This window comes from Anoplolepis gracilipes, chromosome 2, assembly GCF_047496725.1.
Source record: "Anoplolepis gracilipes chromosome 2, ASM4749672v1, whole genome shotgun sequence".
Taxonomy (NCBI): domain Eukaryota; kingdom Metazoa; phylum Arthropoda; class Insecta; order Hymenoptera; family Formicidae; genus Anoplolepis; species Anoplolepis gracilipes.
Window position 1 is genome coordinate 918227 of NC_132971.1, and position 18645 is coordinate 936871.

The 18645-nt window shown below is 32.7% G+C and overlaps 1 protein-coding gene across 8 annotated transcripts in view; it reads left to right on the forward strand.

Moving 5' to 3' along the window:
- Positions 1–18645, forward strand: part of LOC140662861 (pikachurin) — a 95450-nt gene that overhangs the window by 53698 nt on the left and 23107 nt on the right. For all 8 annotated transcript variants that reach the window (XM_072886534.1, XM_072886533.1, XM_072886532.1 and 5 more), the window contains 4 exons: positions 5745–5946; positions 7936–8080; positions 12700–12886; positions 17260–17399. In XM_072886534.1, the coding sequence (XP_072742635.1) occupies positions 5745–5946; positions 7936–8080; positions 12700–12886; positions 17260–17399 (674 nt within the window). The remainder of the gene's footprint in view (positions 1–5744; positions 5947–7935; positions 8081–12699; positions 12887–17259; positions 17400–18645) is intronic.

Sequence of the window (18645 nt, forward strand, 5' to 3'; positions counted from 1 at the left end):
AAACTTTGCAAACTTTAATTACGCGATCGGGGATCGTATCAATTATATTGATTAAATGCGATGATCGCAGTATAGATGTCGAAAATTCGTACAGCACGTTATACACGTGTTATGCATGGTATCTCGTCCATTTCCTTCGCGGGTAAAGAAGTTGTTCAGAACTTGTAAAATTTAGTACATTTGAAGTATCATATCTTCAGTTTTATTTATACTGTTAAACAGTTATACCTATACTTGGAACTTAAACTTTTATATTTATAGCGTATAATATCGAGATCTATGTTTATGTGTAAATAAATCGATATTAAACTCTGATTGTTTGAAGTACCGTTTTTTTTTAACAATTATTAAACAACTATTAAATGTGCATGTTACAGAGAGTAATTACGTAAGAAAAATAAAAAAAAAAAAACAGAAGAAGAGTGAAAAAGGAAGAAAATTTCCTTGAAACAGTCAGAGATATTTAGAATAATTAAAGTTGAAATGAAAGGAAATGAATATACATACGTTACATTCTAATTAATTAATTTGCATGAAAAAAATATGTACGTGTTAAATCTAAATAATTCAAGTGACAGAGATTTGAATCATGACAGAGAATTTCAATAATTGTGATAGTAACGTCATAAAGAAAGGATCTATATTTATGACTTTTTTTTTTTTTTTTTTTTTTAAGAAGACACGTTTTTTACACAAACACCTGCGGAAAAAATTCCTCGATCCGTTCGAAATTTTGATGTACATCACGAATAATTCAAAGCTCGTACGCAGCTGAACCAGTGAGATATAAGTCCGTGTCAGGGACGGCTTCGCGGGTGACGAAACGGGAACGCGTGGTTCGCTGCCTCCGCCTTGATTATAAAATCGATAACGCGCGACGACATGTACGAGTCGTGCTCTCCATACTATGTTCTTCGTTGACTTATGGTACACCGTTCGGCACGCGCCGACGTACGGTCCTTTTGATTGCCCTTTGATACCGTCGCGTGAGTTAACTTTTTTCCAATTAAATTGTACTCTCCGCGGATTCAATCCTCCGGCGCGGCTCCGCCGAGATGATATTTGTTTGCCAATTTGTTGACCAAATTGAAGTGTACGCTTGTATAAATAAAGAATGAAGCGAAAATTGATGAAACAAACACGCGAATACAACAAAGACAGAAAGTATAATAATATAAATCACGCGACTGTTGCTTCTATAATTTTGTGTTTTTTTTTTTTTTCTTATTCTTTTATTTTTATCGGGATAGGGTCGACAAATTATATCGAAATTGAATGGCATGATATTTTTTTCTTTTCTGAGTGACTACTTCTAAGATTAATACATTAATAAAAAGAAAGTTGTAAATACCAAAGATTCCGGACGTTATTTTTTTTTTGTTCTAAAGAAATTACAAGATTTTGTCGTCTTGAAAGAAGTGCTATTTACAACATAAATGTAAAATACCGTCTATATAGAAAAGAAACTTTTGCTCCGGCTTTTACGGTCTCCTTTATGTAAAGTATTTAATTATGAAAATTTCAACAAAACTTCCACCATTTTTTACCTTGGATTATGCCGGATTCATGATCGTATTTGACTTTTAAGTAGTATTATCCGCTGACTGCTCAGTCTTTAGAACCCGAATGCCAGAGAAATTATGGACTCACGCTACTTGAAACAGCTCTTAAATGGTTCAACGGGTACGAAATTTCTTTATTGAATATACTCTCTAAAATTTTTAATAATAATTTAACGTAATTTAACGCAACTTTCAGATTTATAATATGAATAATGAACTATGCAAAATATGCGAATTTATTAAAATAAACGTAAACACGTATTGTTTTGCATTTAAAATATTAAAATGCATAAAACAATCTCTCAAATGTAATAAAACGTAATATTAAAATATTACACTTTATTTGGCCACAGCCTATTAATGTGAATTTTATCTTATTCACACCTACGGGTATCATGAACATCTGTTGCAATATCGACATCGCGCATATTATAATTGCATCGTGTCATAATTCCCTGTATAATCACGACAGCTTCGATGCACGACATTACTCTTTGTACCGAATCGATAACAGCGATAACAGGGAATAGGACGCGAATATTAACGATGATACGATTCGAATGGCCGCTAATGTCCGGAGAAAATGGCTGGCACATGTTTGTAACGTGTACCATTGATTTGACATACGAGTCGTATGTCAGAGGACGAAGGGGTGTCTATGTCACCGCCATCGAGTCTCTACTAATTGTCAGAATCATATGCAACTAATGATGAAACATACGCGGCTACGAAGAGCCCAAACTTTACGACATTGAAACGCAATAATTATTGCAAATCGAGTGACCGTTATACAACAACGTCCACGTAATCGATATATCTATTTCAACACGTTGTATGTTACGATTTCGTGTCACGCAAACCATAATTGGTTTTCATATTCAACACATAAATTTGTGTTGCAAGAAAAATTTTGTGTTATCTATTTAACTTATCTATATAATGAAAAATATAATAGAAATGTAAAATTGCTCGTAAAAGATATTATTCTGCCAATATTTTACATTTTTTTTTTTTTTTTTTTATGTAAATCATCCTCTTAATATAAATTATACTTTGACATTAGTTGTACGATAGAATTCCGCATTATTAACTGGTGCATTATCACTTTTAATAAAACTTTAAAAGAGCAGAATGAGAATTATAAAAGATATATTAAAAAGAAGATATACGTAACAAATAAAATATCATAGATTTACATTATGAGTCATGTACGTGTAATTCACGTAATACTTGAAAATATGTTCTTTTTATCTTCTATTATCCCTTTTATCTTCCTCTATCCTCTATTTTATCCCCCTTTTTCTAACAAAGATTTTAATGCGAAATTTCCACGTAATAGTTCTTCTTATTTTAATAAAAATTGCTGCGGGGGATTTGTGGCGTATTAATGAGTACGGCATACTTGACAGGGAGCAATATATGCACGCTGGTTGAAATTTTTAACGGTGAAGAAACGAGTTTCATTAGCATTCGCGTTGTGTGGGACAGCGCATCGAGAGGGTTGACGTTGGGTTACGAGACGTCCACTTTGCGAGGCTCAGATGGAAACTACTGCGGGAGTCTTTTGATCCGCTTAATTTGCATAAAGGCACGCCTCGAATGGCGAAACGATCAATCAAGTCGCCGCGGGAAACGAATTACGATCGTATAGCCTCTCTCTTTTCGAGCTAGCCCGGCTGCTCCTCGCTCCCGATCGCTCTCGTCGATCGGCTCGTTCGAGTTTACACGCCTGACCGAACCGCAGGTTGGCAGGAACGTTGTTTCCTGCGTTCCGGAAGTTCGTTTCCCGCGTTAAACCGAGCGCGATGCGAACATCAGAGCCGGTAACTTTGAGATGTTCGATTTTAATCAATAGAACTCTTTGCCTTTTACATCCCGCGGCGGTAAAGTAACTCATTTATTCGACATGCATCTTAAACGTTTCTCAACATACTGCAAAAAAAAAAAAAGAAACCAAGACGAAACTGAAAGAAGACTGCGGTTAAACGAGCTGCTAATGCGAAATGTCAATGTATCTATGTATTTTACATGTCATTGTAATTTATTTAAATGCATTGGGTATATCGTTCATCTTGTTTTTAATATTGATGTTAAATTATCTATTTTTTTATTAAATAATTTTTTATCTGTTATATTTATTTATTATTTGTGCTAACCACGAGCGTAACGATATTGATTTCTTTCGCTTTTTTTTTTTTTTTTTTTTTTTTTTACGTATAGATTTCGTTATTTCGACCACGTTAAAAATAAAATGGCGAAAAAGTGTATTTTACGTGTAATTCTATAGCTGCGATACAGTGAATTCTAAGCATATTGGAATTTGGAATATTGTGAATGTGTAATCGAAAAGCGGATTATATTGGTTCAGGAATATAATATACTTGTTCTACTAGTAGGAAGAAATGTATGTGGTCCGGCTATAATTTACTTACTCTACTATGAGAGTTGAATCTACGGTCCGCTTGCGATGTACTTGTTCTACTGCAAGGAATAATAGTCTTGCAACTTCGTATAGTTACTCAACTGCGGATATAGCAATTTATGGAATATTAGTATTTCTCAATGGTGTGTGTTGGATAATTTATTATATTTTATACAACACATAAATTATATTAGAGTCTCTAATTATAATTTTAGATTATTTAGTTACTTTACATTAGCACTCAGCACAGCTGTTTACGTGTATGTGTATAAACTTTAAATTCTAGAAATAATTAATTAATTATACTTATATTACAGTTTTTATTTAGATATATAATTTATTATCTAGACATATTATAAATTAGGTAAATATATAATTTATATATTTTTAATTTTATTTATAAAATAATTAATTATATTAATAATTTATTATATTGTAGTTAATTAAAATTAAAATGCGATTTTTAATTTATTGCAATGAATAATTTAGAAAATTTTTAGCGCACCGTTATTAAAATTTTGAAAAGAAAAATAGATACACGTAAATGATAGCATACTAAAATTTCATACGATAATAAATAAGCGCAGCAAGCAATGCGCCGTGGAATCGATACATGGGTCAAATTCTTTTTTATAGCGTAATAAACCAATCGATCGGAGATATTTCTTTCTGCCGTTGCAGCATGTCAATGTCCGATAAATTCTTCATGTCTTTTCGATATCGTCCATTTGTAATTGCATGTACGATTCTGCCAGTTGAGCGTCGCCGGCGCTTTGTTACGCGATAGTGTCGAGGATTCCTGGCGCTATCAAGAACTAGAATTCCATTTCCAGGCCCCACGGGTGCAACTTTTTCTATTCTTCTGGTCCGACCTGATTTATCGTCACCCTTACGCTCACGTGTTCCACGTGCTTGGCAGGGTCGTCCTGCTATGGGTACACCCTGCGGTACACTCTCGTGATTGATACGAGGTTGTAGATCGTGGGAGTGGAGGGACGTTTCGTATAAGCCTCGCGTGCGGCCGGAATTCTCGATTTTCCGCTCTTTTCCCTTCGCAGCCGATGTATATCCTCCGAAAGTGGCCGACGGTACCAGCATGCTAACTATTCGCACGTCTCTCAACTACGAATTGCATGTACCTCCCGAGATTATTTCGTGATACGTTTTAAAAAATGTATATATTAAAGTGACGTTTTTCTAATAGTCACATCACGAAGAGTAATATCTTTCGCGAACATTGATATACTGATGCACCATGAATGTATTGGAAACTCTTAAACTCGTTACTATTTTATATTATATTGTAAGATCTTTTACATATACATATATTATGTGAGATTGTCGTTTATATCGATATTAATATATTTTTTTGTATTATATCCGTGCGTATATTTTAGTAGAATTTTTATGAAAAATAATTCTAATAGAAATGCACAATAAATAAATACATTTTTTTTGTAAGAGGAGAAGCAAAATGCTATTATTTATACTCGTATATATTTTCACCAAGATTTAGCAAAATACGATAAAATTCTGATAGAAAAGAGAATTTTTAATATATTTTATGAAATTTACGAATGTATTTTTAGTACATATTTGCAATTAAAAGCTAAAATTCATAAATTTTTGTCATATCTTTGCAACTTGATACTCGATTCTGTAAATATATCGTTGTTAATTTAAGCCGAAAAACAAATTAACGAAGTTTAAACAAATTCCGTTGAACCAATAAAAGACCTTTAGGTAATGTTGCGTTTCAGAGGCTGAAGTGAGATCGCCTCGATTCACTGGATCAGGCTGGCTGGCTTTTCCCGCCTTAAGAGCTGCTTACAAACACGTGCAATTGGAGCTGGAATTTCGGCCCGAAGCGTGGGATGGGGTACTCCTACTGGCGGGAGAACGAGACGATCTTCAGGGTGATTTTATGGCTTTGATACTTCATCACGGCTTTATCGAATTCAGGTACTTATTTACTACCACTAACATACTTTTTACTAACTATTGATCCAATATAATGATGAGTGAGTTTGATTTGTGTATTATCAAACGTTTCAATCTAGATTCGAGTAACTCAAGTGACATTTATATTAAAATATTTATGTTGAACAAGTGTATTAAAAAAATATATATGTTTAGTTACCATTTATAACGAAATTCATTGAATGAATATGTATTAGATAAAAGAGATAAACAACTTCTCTGAAAGAATTAAAATAGGCGAGAGTAAGATCAGAGTGTTAATTAAAAAATTAAGGAAGAAGCTCGTGAGCATCGGCGGGGTGCAATGAGGATTCTACGAGTATAAACTCTTTAAACAGTCTCGAGAACGAGGTACATCGATTTATTTTTTACCTTGCGCTAAGAAACAGGCGGGGTATTGAATATAAAGTTACACGGGAGACATTTTATAGAACACTCTTCGGCGTCATAATTTCGAAGACTTCGCCGTGAGTTTGACGTGGTCATTAATTAAACATTCCATGCCGGGACTAATTTTTCGTTTACAGCTTAATAAGCCGTAACTTAATGGAGACCGCGTAGGTACGATTTATGGACGCCGTGCAAAAACTGAAAGTTTATCCTTTGCAATATACTCTGCATATACTCTGATCCTGCTCCTTCTTTTTTTTACGGCGTTTCGTGCCAGCCCGTCGACGGAAAAACTTTTTCGCCGTGAAAACGACGCCGTAGGATTTATTTTATAACGCACTAACGTAAAGTTTCGCGCCCTTGCAAAAGTACACGTTGTGAAGTGTTATACCGCCATATGACATTTGTAATGACACGTCGATATTTTCGCGCCAGTATCATGATATATGCAATAGTGCAGTGAAGCATTAAATATCTTTAAATAAATATATATCTCCATTGAAAAATTTTCCTATAAAGGACACTGACACTGAGTTATTTCTGACAGTGAGTGATTACAAATTTCAAAAGATCTTTTTATTTAACAAAAATTTCTTAATTATTATATAAATATGAGTTTTCTAGATACAAGTATGATAAATAAGAACGTTCTATAAATGACAAGTAACTATTAAAAAAAAAAAAAGAGGAAGAAATAAGACAGATTTTCGTGAAATCTTTCTACCGAAATTTACCAGTGCAATCAAGCTAATGGAAATTTCAGTCGTAGATCGAATATCAAATTCATAGACACATTCATCAAACACGTTGCGTAATTTATTCATTAATACCAGCAGATAGTTGTCCATTGTTTCCCAGATTCGTTTCCACAATTCATTAATCGAACGCTAAATGATTAGTCATGTGTAGATTTGTTGTTACATTAACTGAACGAAACGCATTACTGTGCGCTTACATATCAGCGGATTACTTTCACGATGATCGCGAATGGATTACCGAATGTCGACGATGATTTCCATATTGATTGCATCGGCAACAACACTAGTAACGCTATATTAACCGTAGACATTATCGAATGCCGGCTATATTCTTTCTCATCATTAACGTGCGAGTAACGAGGATGTACCATCCATTAGGATATTAAGAAAGAGAGAGAGAGAGAGAGAGAGAGAGAGAGAGAGAGAGAGAGAGAGAGAGAGAAAGAAAGAACTATTTATCATTGCATATAGAAAATTAACTGAAACGAATATATTCTATAGCTGATTTTCCTATAATCTTTTTCATACACAAACTATGTTTATATAAAAATAAAAAAAAAGAACAAGAAACGTCGCAGCAGAGCAAATATCCATTTATATAATAAATTTTTTTTTTCTAATAATTATTCACTCGCAAAAATACAAAGATTTGCAATTTAATTGCACGAATTCTCCTCCTTTCTGCCGTCTTATTGTGATTAAATTCTCGATAATATAGCGAAAGAATATCGTTATGAATTCCGCTTCGACAGTACCTAATATTTCGCGACGTGCCTGACATTCTCAATCGATTAACGTCCTCCTTGTATTTTCTGCGACTAAGGTTCGACTGCGGCAGCGGCGTGGGTACGGTTAGGAGCACGGAAACGGTGAAGCTGAATGAGTGGAACACTCTGAGTGTCTACAGACATCGATGGGACGCCTGGATCCAGTTAAATCAGGAGAAGAGGGTAGAGGGTCGATCGAAGGTGAGGGCACTTCATTTTATTTCCATCAAGGCCAGATGCTGGATATTATTTGCCGCAATATATATATATATATATATATATATATATATATATACTGCAAATTCAATGAGGCGATCGATATGATATTCCGCAGCGAGACGGGACGTATATTATCGGGATTACCGGTGGGTTTATTCGAATTCTCGAGATTTTCACGGCGACACTCGCGTTCCTCTCCCGAGACTTTCCGACCGTGTTTTATGTAACGGCGTAATGAGAAATCGAACTCAATTGATTGCGACAATTTGTTGCGGTAACTCTCGTAGCAACAAATAAACGTTTCATTTCTCTACAAGTAAAACTTGATTTGAAACATTATCTTTTAATAAGGTGACATTTAATTAAAAGAAAAAAAATGTGTGCGCGATAAATTAGACGGTTTATCAAGAATGGATGAAGCTATAATTCGTAAAAATATGCAGATAAAAAAAGTGCAAATCCAGACAGCATCGTATGCAAACAACGGTCATTATTTTGATTCGAATCGCTCACGGCCAACTGTAGTAAAATAAAATTGTTTCTATTCAACGCGGGAGATTCACTTCCGAAAAGTTTAATAGCGCTGAGATGGAAGCAGCATTAAACGCTGTTGTATCTCACAGAAACTTGCCGGAAACTTTAATGAGAGAATGTAGTACGGGAATTGAAGAAACGTTCTTACATCGCGAAACTTCTTTTCGAAGTATTCCATACAGGTTGCGCAAAATTTTTGATCCTTTTTTTTTTTTTTTTTTTTTTTTTTATGTTGCGCACGAAGTCGAAACTCCGTCGCGGGTTATATCGATACGTGCTAAAATGCGTTATATATAATGTTGCCTCAACAAAACTTTGACTTTCCTGAAAATTCTCATTTTGCTGTAGAAACTACAAAAGCTTCGCATGAGAACTTCTCCATATTTTCGCTGCCCTAGATATCACAAGAGATAAGTATACGAACAATGTACTTTGAAAAGGGGTTGCAATTTATTACGTCGTAATTTTTACTTTTTCTTACCACTGATATAATTTTAACATTAATTTGAAAAAAATTGAAATTTTTTTCGGAGAATTTCAAGTAGACTTTAAGAATTCAATGTAATAAATAAAATGTTATAAACATGTATAAAAAATAATTGGAAAATTGCAATACATTTTATGACATTTTTGTTGAAAAAAAAAAAAGACGACAAATTGGTAAAAGAATTTGATATTAATAGTGAAATCTTTAGTGCAAAAATAATTACGAGAAGATAGAATATCTGATGAAATATTTGGAGAATGCGATAGTAGTGACGTAAGAAGCTGAAAGAGTACGAACGGTGAGATATATCGAGACAGATGGCGGAGGTTAAAAGCGGAGAACCACACCCTGAAATGAGACCGCACCTTCCTCGATCAATCTAATCAAAAAAAGTGCTATTGTCCATAAAACTTGTCTGAATAAAGTACTTCCGACCACATAATCGTCTATCGATTTTGTTCTTTCCCATATTAATCGGACTCAATCGATTGACCTCGTGCTCCTTCGGATTTTATCAAGATAACGATTCAAAATTTGCATATTAAAAGAACAATTTTAACAGAATATTAACAGTTGCGGAAACACTTTTCTCATTTCTGCATCTAAATATATAAGAACCGCAATATATCAGCAAAAGTACAAACCATTTTATATTTTTTTTAAAATACAAAATTTTAATATTATATTTATACATTAGTTTAAGAATTAATCTAATTAATTTGATTCTCTAAAAATAACGACTTTATAAGAAGTATTAATAATCAGAATTATATCGATATTAATAATTATTATTATTAAATGTATTATTATTATTAAATGATATTAAATGTACATAAAAAAATAGAAAAAAAGTTAAATTGTATTTTCTTTAAATAGTATAATTTACATGATTATATCGGTTATATAATAATAACATAAGTATAAATGATATTATTGCTCATTAAACAAGAATAATTATTTTATAAACATGAAAAAAGAGAATCGACAATTTTGCAATTATTATTAACTCAATGATGAACATAATTTAATATCAGTGTTAATAAACTGCAAGATTTTGATAATCAATTATACTCGGTGAAGCTCATTTTATCACTCTTTAAAATTATGCGCTAAATATACATACGCGCACGCACACACGCACATACACATATATTTGCATTTGCATAATAGTTTAACAAAATGATACAATATATGTGTTAATTGATTATTATTTATAATATTATATTTATATCACAATCAATTTATTCGCTGTGCCGAATAATATACTCAATTTCACAAATCGCGTACGTATACAAGTAATTTAACTTTTTTTTCAACGTATTTGTTAGATCGATTATTCTTCGGTGTTATTCTTACAAACCCCGTTCATATTTTAAAGTCTGACAAAATTGAGCTTAATTAAAAATCGACGATTTAATTTACAATGCATCATCGTGCCACCAGGTAATGCAACTCCTTTCTGATGCAAACGTGGTATAATGTTCTTTGACGTGTGAAACGAGGTTACCGTAGTCGTTTTGTAAACAAACAATTCGTGAATCTTATTGTTAACTAGCTCGCTCCTTGTTTTAATCGTATTCGTAGCACTTGGAGATTATGCGCATTTTTTCCTCCTTTTTTCTTAATTTGGTTTGCATCGCTTCCTCGCGACACTATGACGCTCGTTTGCCTTGTTATTTTGCAAATGAGATGCAGCGCGAGGACGTAGGATCAGAAGTGTAAGCGAAACTTATAGGATCTTTTTACACTGATGATAACAGATAGTCTTTTGAAGGTACTTATAAAGAACTAGATTAGTAATTTGCAAACTTCTTGGATTAACACTGATATTAAATATACCTTTATGAGTGAGAACAGGTGTGACAGAGTGAGTCAGGAAACAACTGAAAGAAAGTGATTTCCATTCCAAGACTTAAAAAAACATATAAATTATGACATATTTTTATTATATTATAACATATTTTCAAATTTTAAAGTTAATTTTTTTAAGGAGCAAAGTCTCATATGAAAACAATTTTCTGCTACATTTTCGATTTATTTTGGTTAAATATTTACTTTTAATAGATTAGGAAATTATATTAGAAAAGTTTTCTAGTATATCATAATGCAAATACAATATAAATATATAAATACGATGAAAAAATATAATCGAGCTCATTTCAAGCTCAGCAATCAACAGTGAGGATACTGAACATCGGGAAAGCAAGTCGATAAATGTCTCATCTACTTTTTCCGCCAATCCTCTTTCTTCAACAAGTCACAACGTAGAGGATAGCCGTATGATAACGAGGAATTATCGGCTGGTTCTCAACCCATCTGTTTTTCCCCGGTTAGGTTTAATTACCTTTAAAATCGGGCAGCATCGCCGGCAAATGGCTTCGCGTTTCAAGCCCACTTTATCCTAGAGTGCCATTAAGCACTTGGTGTCCTAACGACAGCGTCGTAATTAGAGAAGCCACCCCTGACCTCTCCACTATTTTCTCTTCTCTCTCTCTCTCTCTCTCTCTCTCTCTCTCTCTCTCTCTCTCTCTCTCTCTCTCTCTCTCTCTCTCTCTCTCTCTCTATCCCTCTCTTTCTCTCTGTTTCTTCATCTCCTTCGCTTTTCCTTGCCACATCCTCTTGCTTTGGAAAAGGAAGCAAAAAACTAAATAGAACCTGGTTAGCAACGCCTTCATGATCGTATGAGATGTTTTCGTTCGATTTAAGGAATTTACATGAAAGGAAACCTATGATCACGCACGCGTTCTAATATAAAACGCGCGATAAAACGATGTTATGTATTGGCTGACAATGAGCATAGTTTGTCGTTCGATACGAGATAGGGAATGTGAAAAATGCGCGACGTGAAAATAGCACAGATTTTAAAAGACATGGAGGAATTTCCTATTTCACGTCGCTCCTACCGTGCTTCTTCCGCAATAACTGCGCTGCATTGTAGCCGCCGGCTTTAAATTTTCATTTATTCGCTTCGCGACTAGCTTGATTCACAGCGTAGTTATTTGATTAAAGACTTTTCAACAAATTCTCTACTCAGATATCTTTATTTTAAGATATTCTATTATTATATCAAAGTCAATGCAACAGATCATTAATTAAATAAAAAATATATATATATAAGATTTATATTTATATATTATATGTGTAAAAAATATTTCTACAAAAAGGAAATCTATATCTTTATATATCTTTCATAATTCTAAATGAAAAATAAAAGTCGAATAGAGTACGAGTAAAATTTCTTTTTTCTCTCGTACAAAACTTTATTTGAAAAAATTAATGTAATTAATGATTTGTTGTATTAACTCTGATATGATGGAATAATAATAGACTATATTAAAGTAAAGATATTTATTTTTATAGGTATATATTCTATCATGTATAAAAATATTGAAACAGAATAGAAGAGAAAAATTTATAAAGATATAAAATAGAAATGTACAAAAAAAATGGCCAACATTGGGCTTATATGTCCATGTATGTTTCATGCATTAATCAAGTGGCCGCAATTGCGCTGCCAGTCCAGCGTGTTACGCTACAAATGCACACGTGTAACTAGAGAATTCTGGCTTCTCAATTCCAGGGCTTGTTCTCGAGAATTACGTTCCGCGAGCCGCTTTTCGTTGGCGGACCCGGAAACACGACTGGTTTGGAGCGACTTCCGGTGAGGACCGGATTTAAGGGCTGTATCCGGCATTTGGAGGCGAACGAGCACCACTATCGCTTCCCATTGGCCCCACAGGGCGACGCCGCGAATGGATTCGACGTCGGTAAGTATAGTATCACAGCGCAGCATCCTGTTTCGCCGAGTCGAAGTTTCCTAGATATTGAATAATTTCGATGACCATTTTATATATTTAACTCTCTCTCTCTCTCTCTCTCTCTCTCTTCTAGTGTATGTATTTTATTCTTAGATAATCAATGATACTGGAAACCTTTATTCATTTCAACGACGCGCTTGTACGATCAAGATGTTTAATTTTTACTAGATAATTAAAGTATAGTCAATTCTTTTTTTTTTTTTTTTTTTTTTAATTAAATGTTTTATTGCAAAGTTTCGTATAAGTTTCGTGGCTTTCCGATTAATTACAATTATATCTCTTGGCAAGTTAAAATATCGAGATACGCGCTCGGGACTTCGAACTACTTGGGGAATCCGCTCCTCACCTCAAGAAAAAAAAAAAAAAGAAAACGAAGAATATATTCGGAGTTAAATCGAGCGGGCGTCGGAGGATTTGCCAACTAAATTCATGTGACACCTGTTGTCCGTTTGCCGATATAACTGTTAATTCAGTCACCCGGTAGTGTCTGGCCGACTATGCCGTAACTGTAAGGCTGTTAATTAAAGTTTATAGTCATTAATTGTTTCAAATATTTTAGCGCCTGGCTCTACGTCAACTTTACAGTTGTCACGCGACAGAACATAAATAATAATAATAGTTCTCATACGGATATATAATACATGCGAGTAGCTTTATTATTTTGTTATTTGCATGGTAATAAACGATGTAGTTTTGTATTATGATAAATGTCGCTTTTTTTTCTGTTTCACGGCGAGTTTCTTACGAGAAGAAATCAATGTCATGTAAAAATTATACGCACTTGCTTACATAAGTAAATGTTTGTCACAGAAATATATTACATACACGAGTTTCTTACTTGGATAAAAATTATTCTTCATTCATAAAGAAGAAGAATCAATATATATATATATATAATGGTACAATAACATTATGTATTACATCAGTGCTGAAATGCTCGAAAAACTATTATTTTTTATTTTTTTAAACAGAATATATGATTATATGTTGGTAAGCAATTTAAAGAGATTTGAAAAATTCATTGATAATAATAGAAATTCACGAGCGATAAAAACGTAGTTCTCGAAGAGATAATAAAAAAGAAACAGTAAAAATAAAAAACAAAAATTAAAAAGATTTAGTATAACATATATGGCAATCTGTAAATAAAAGAAACCCTATGACACACTTTACGTTATAAATACAGAGCAGTGTAACTCATTATCAGACTTATATATTCTGAGCAGATAAATGATGTTTTTAAAGGATAGTACAATCTTCTAAAAAGAAAACAATTTTATAATTTTTTTATGAATTTTATAACATCATCAAATATTAAATGCGGCAAAAATTTAAGAAGAATAATTTTTTTTATACCTGTTAAACATTTTTTGAATGGTTTTATTATACACTATTTGATGTGCTGTAAAAATATAAGCACAATTTTCATTTAACATTTTTCATCATCTTTAACACTTTTGAATATAATAGAACATATTCAAACAATTGTAAAGTTAAAAGAATATTTACCTTCTTTTTAATATCGTTTTTTTTCATTCACAACGAAAAATAGTTCCATGGTAGGATTGTATTACTTTACAGCCATACGCGAGTATGTAGTTTCAAATTTTTTTTAATTTACCGTTTGCCGAACTTTTCTTGTTGGAGAAAAAAGTTGAAATTGTTCAATATTTGAAAGCTCTGTTTAATTACATCGGCAAGTGGAATACGATCGCAGGACGATTTTACTCGTTGGCGAGAAGAGCGAAGGGAGAAATCGCTACGTCGTCGGGTAAGGCTATGATTATCGCGAGTAATTATCGTTATCGCCACCGGAGTGTCGGTAATTAATTGTCAACATTTGGAGGAAGTCATTTAGGTTTAGCTATATGCAACAGCTGCTTCGCGTATGTCGCATTAATTATCTCTGAGTAATGGACATCTACCTGGTATTTATATCACGATGTAACGAGCCAAATGTTATCTCGATTTTGTAACATCGAGAGAGCCATTGTTCCTAATATATGCGGAACATAATTTAGATATTTCGTAATCAGTCATGTTCCCGAATCAATCGTCCGACAGATATATTAAGAAACATATTAATATTAAAAATATTTTTATGATAATAAGTCAACATAAATGGTAAAGCAAATGCAGAATATTTATTACAGGCAGAAAAATTTGTTTTAAAACAAAAGAATGAAATACAAGAACGTTTTACATTTCCCATGAATAATTTTATCTTATTAAATCTCTTATTAAATATTCATTTGTGCTTTTTTTATCGTTTCTTTTTCTAAAATATCTATCTATTAAATGTTTAATGTATCATCGATACATACGTTTTATATATTCTTTAAAATCGAGTTTAAAAAAGTCTGTCTGGTTTCTATATGTGTAAGATCTATATTGTACGAATATAATGCATTTAAAACTGATTGAAATACGTTTTCAAGCGTAATCAGTTACATAGCGGTTAATATATTGTCCACACGAAGTACGCACTTTGTCATCTTGCAACTAATTATCAAATATTGATCGATATCTAACAAGCCACTATTGTACAAAATATTAATTGCCAAGAGTGGAACTTGTTTTTATTTATTTCATATGTTAATGTGTGTAGTCGTGATAATTAATATACAGATGTTTAATTTATGCGTACAAGATTTACATACATTCGTAATTAATTATTTTTTTTTATAATCTTATATTACATTTTAAAATATATAGCAACGTTTGAGCAGCAAATGTTTGTGTAGAAAAAATTTGGGAATATAATTCTAATTAAATAAAAAATTCAAAATAATAAAAGATTTCAATGTTTTTATGATTTGTTGAAAATATAATACGTCGTTTGTTGTAGAATTTTCAAAATTAAATGAAATATTATGTCTGAAAAGTAATAAGTTATAAATGTATAAATATAAAAAGTAAAAAGTAAAAAGTTTAATATTACATATAACAAATAATTTAATTATGAATTGTCAAAATGTTCAGAAAAATTAAATTTTTTTAATAATAAATTTAAACTTAAATTTAATAATTTAATAATTTAATTAATATAATAAAATATCAAACTGTAAAAATTAAAGGAACATAAAAATATATTAATCATAAAATTTATATATTCAGAAGTTATCAATTTTAAATGAGACTCGAACCAACATCATATCTAGTGAAAAGGATTGATACGTGCTTGTTAAATGACGCAGAATCTCATTAATATGTGAAACATCAATTAGCGGAATAAATTATTCCTTTAGCTATTATTTCGCTCCATTATTTTCTGTCTGCGACTATTGATTCGTTAAAATGATGTGACACGAGGAGGCAGACGAGACGGGTCAAATCGAAAGTTTCACGGTTACTTTTCGATTCAGTCTACATTTACCGTATAGGCAGACTCGTGAAAAGATAACATCCATTAGATTGGAAAACTTCGAATTTAAAGAAGTTTAAGCATTTCGAGCGCGGCGCTTAAATAATCAGTAGAAAGTAAAAAAAATCGTCTGAATCATTCATTGTCGCGAAATCGATACCAATTCAATTTTCAGACTATTATCTTTGTAATGATTTTATTTCATTTATATGCTTTTTTTAACATAGTGAAACGCAACTTGGTCGTTGACGCAAATTATAAACTATATTTGATTAATAATAAACACATTTTTTATTGTTTGTAAGAGCTTTACATTGAAAAACTGAAACATTAGTTTCTGTTAAATAAATTTTAATTCTTAGTTTTTGTTTTGTTTCGTAGAAAAAAGTTATTGCACGTAATATGTATACGTAATATAAAATTTAAACAACTCTGGCCGTAAAAACTAAAAATAACTCGCTTCGCAACACGCGGTTTCGGTGGAAATATCACTACTAGGAGTTAGTGACGCGTACACGAGAAACGTTACAATGTTAAATGTTTAAATCTCGCAACGAGGAGAAGAATACGGTATATTTCCGACAGGCTGTCCCGTCGTAAGCTCAACATCGAAAAGTTATATCGCGATCGTTGACGCGTCGTGAGCGAAAAAATCCTGCCGTCAATGCTCGCGCACGCTAAATGATACCGTCGAAAATACGATGAGGCGGAAGAGAAATTGATACTTCTACGCTCCGATAAATCGGACAGGACGGCCTGTCGAAGCGTGCGCGAGCAGTTTTATTGGTTTTATCTCGCGCGCAAGTCGAAATCTCCCGTGTCGAGTCGAGGTTCTCTCTCTCTCTCTCTCTCTCTCTCGGCTTCTATGCGATCCGATTCTCGCTCGCGTGTGTAACTCTCGATTTCACATCTAGCCGCTAGAACTTTTATTAAATCGCCTGATTTATTGTCGTTTCAGAGGAGTGCACGGCCGACAGGTGCAGCAAGGTGCCGTGTTCCCACGGTGGAAAATGCCTGACGACCGGAGGCGACACCGCTGTCTGTCTCTGCCCGCTTGGCTACACGGGCGATCTCTGCGAAACCCGGGTGGACCTGCAGGTAATAGAATCAATTCCGAAGGAATTATAAGCGCACGAACATATCACCGAGCTTATACGAGAGAATGCGGTATTACGCGAAACCTTGTTGGGGTTTCATATAACGCCCCGCAGTATTATCTCCTCCGCGTTGCGCTGTAATTTAGCCGATAATCAATAAAATGGAAAAGTTAGAAAATCACTTTTCAGAGATAGCGAAAAAGATTTGATCAGTTTTATTGTGGAAATATGATTACGAATCAACTCTACTATTTTCATCTGTTTTTAAATTTGTGTAAATGGATATTAACAGCACACTGTGTCATACATTTACACGTTCATTATTTTTCTGTAGGTTTTAATGATGATTTCTTAATGACGTTGCAAAGTAGCACGAATTTTGTTTGCAGATAATTTTTTTATAGAACAGCTATATCGTAGCATCGTACATATATCGCATATAAATCATTAAACATGATGAAAAAATAAGTCAAGACTCAATTGAAAAATATAAATACGTGATAAAACAGTTAAAAAATAGTTTCCACTGTTTTACATAAATGAAAGCAACGACAATAATTTCGATTTCTTTACTTTTGCTAAAGTTATTATTGTCTGACATAAGTCTATGGATATTTATCTGATCTAAAGTCTAATTTTAAATAACAATGTTCTGGATAAATATTACAAGAATACTAACGTTTGTTACAACGTTACAATTTTCAATCATTGAAAGAAAATCGTTTTTATATATTTTCTTAACGCAAATATTTCTTGGTTATTCTTACAATGTTGATTTTTTTGAAAAAATAATTGTTGTGATATAAGATGATTATGTAAAAGTGGAGATTGAAAACAAAAACTTTGAGATATGACAAATTGACAGATTGAGATAAACAATGTTTTTTTTAGATATTATTACGAATATAGATGGTCTTTTACGAAACATCGGGAAGAATCACATTATTCCGCGAATGTATAAACTCGTGTTACATTTCGCTGTTACATTACGATGTTCGATCCATGTCTACGTACAGAGCTTGTGTAGCAATTCGTTGATTTATACACGATTTTATTCAGCAAAATTTATTAAACATATATATGTGAGCCAAAAATTGAATTAAAAAATAAAACTTATTTAATTCTGCAATCGTTGGAATAAAATTTTCATATTTACTCTTTTCATTACATATAATTAAAATTAAAAATTTAAAGACGATGGTTAAAACTAAGATTTTAAGATATTACCATCGGGAATATCGGGCGTT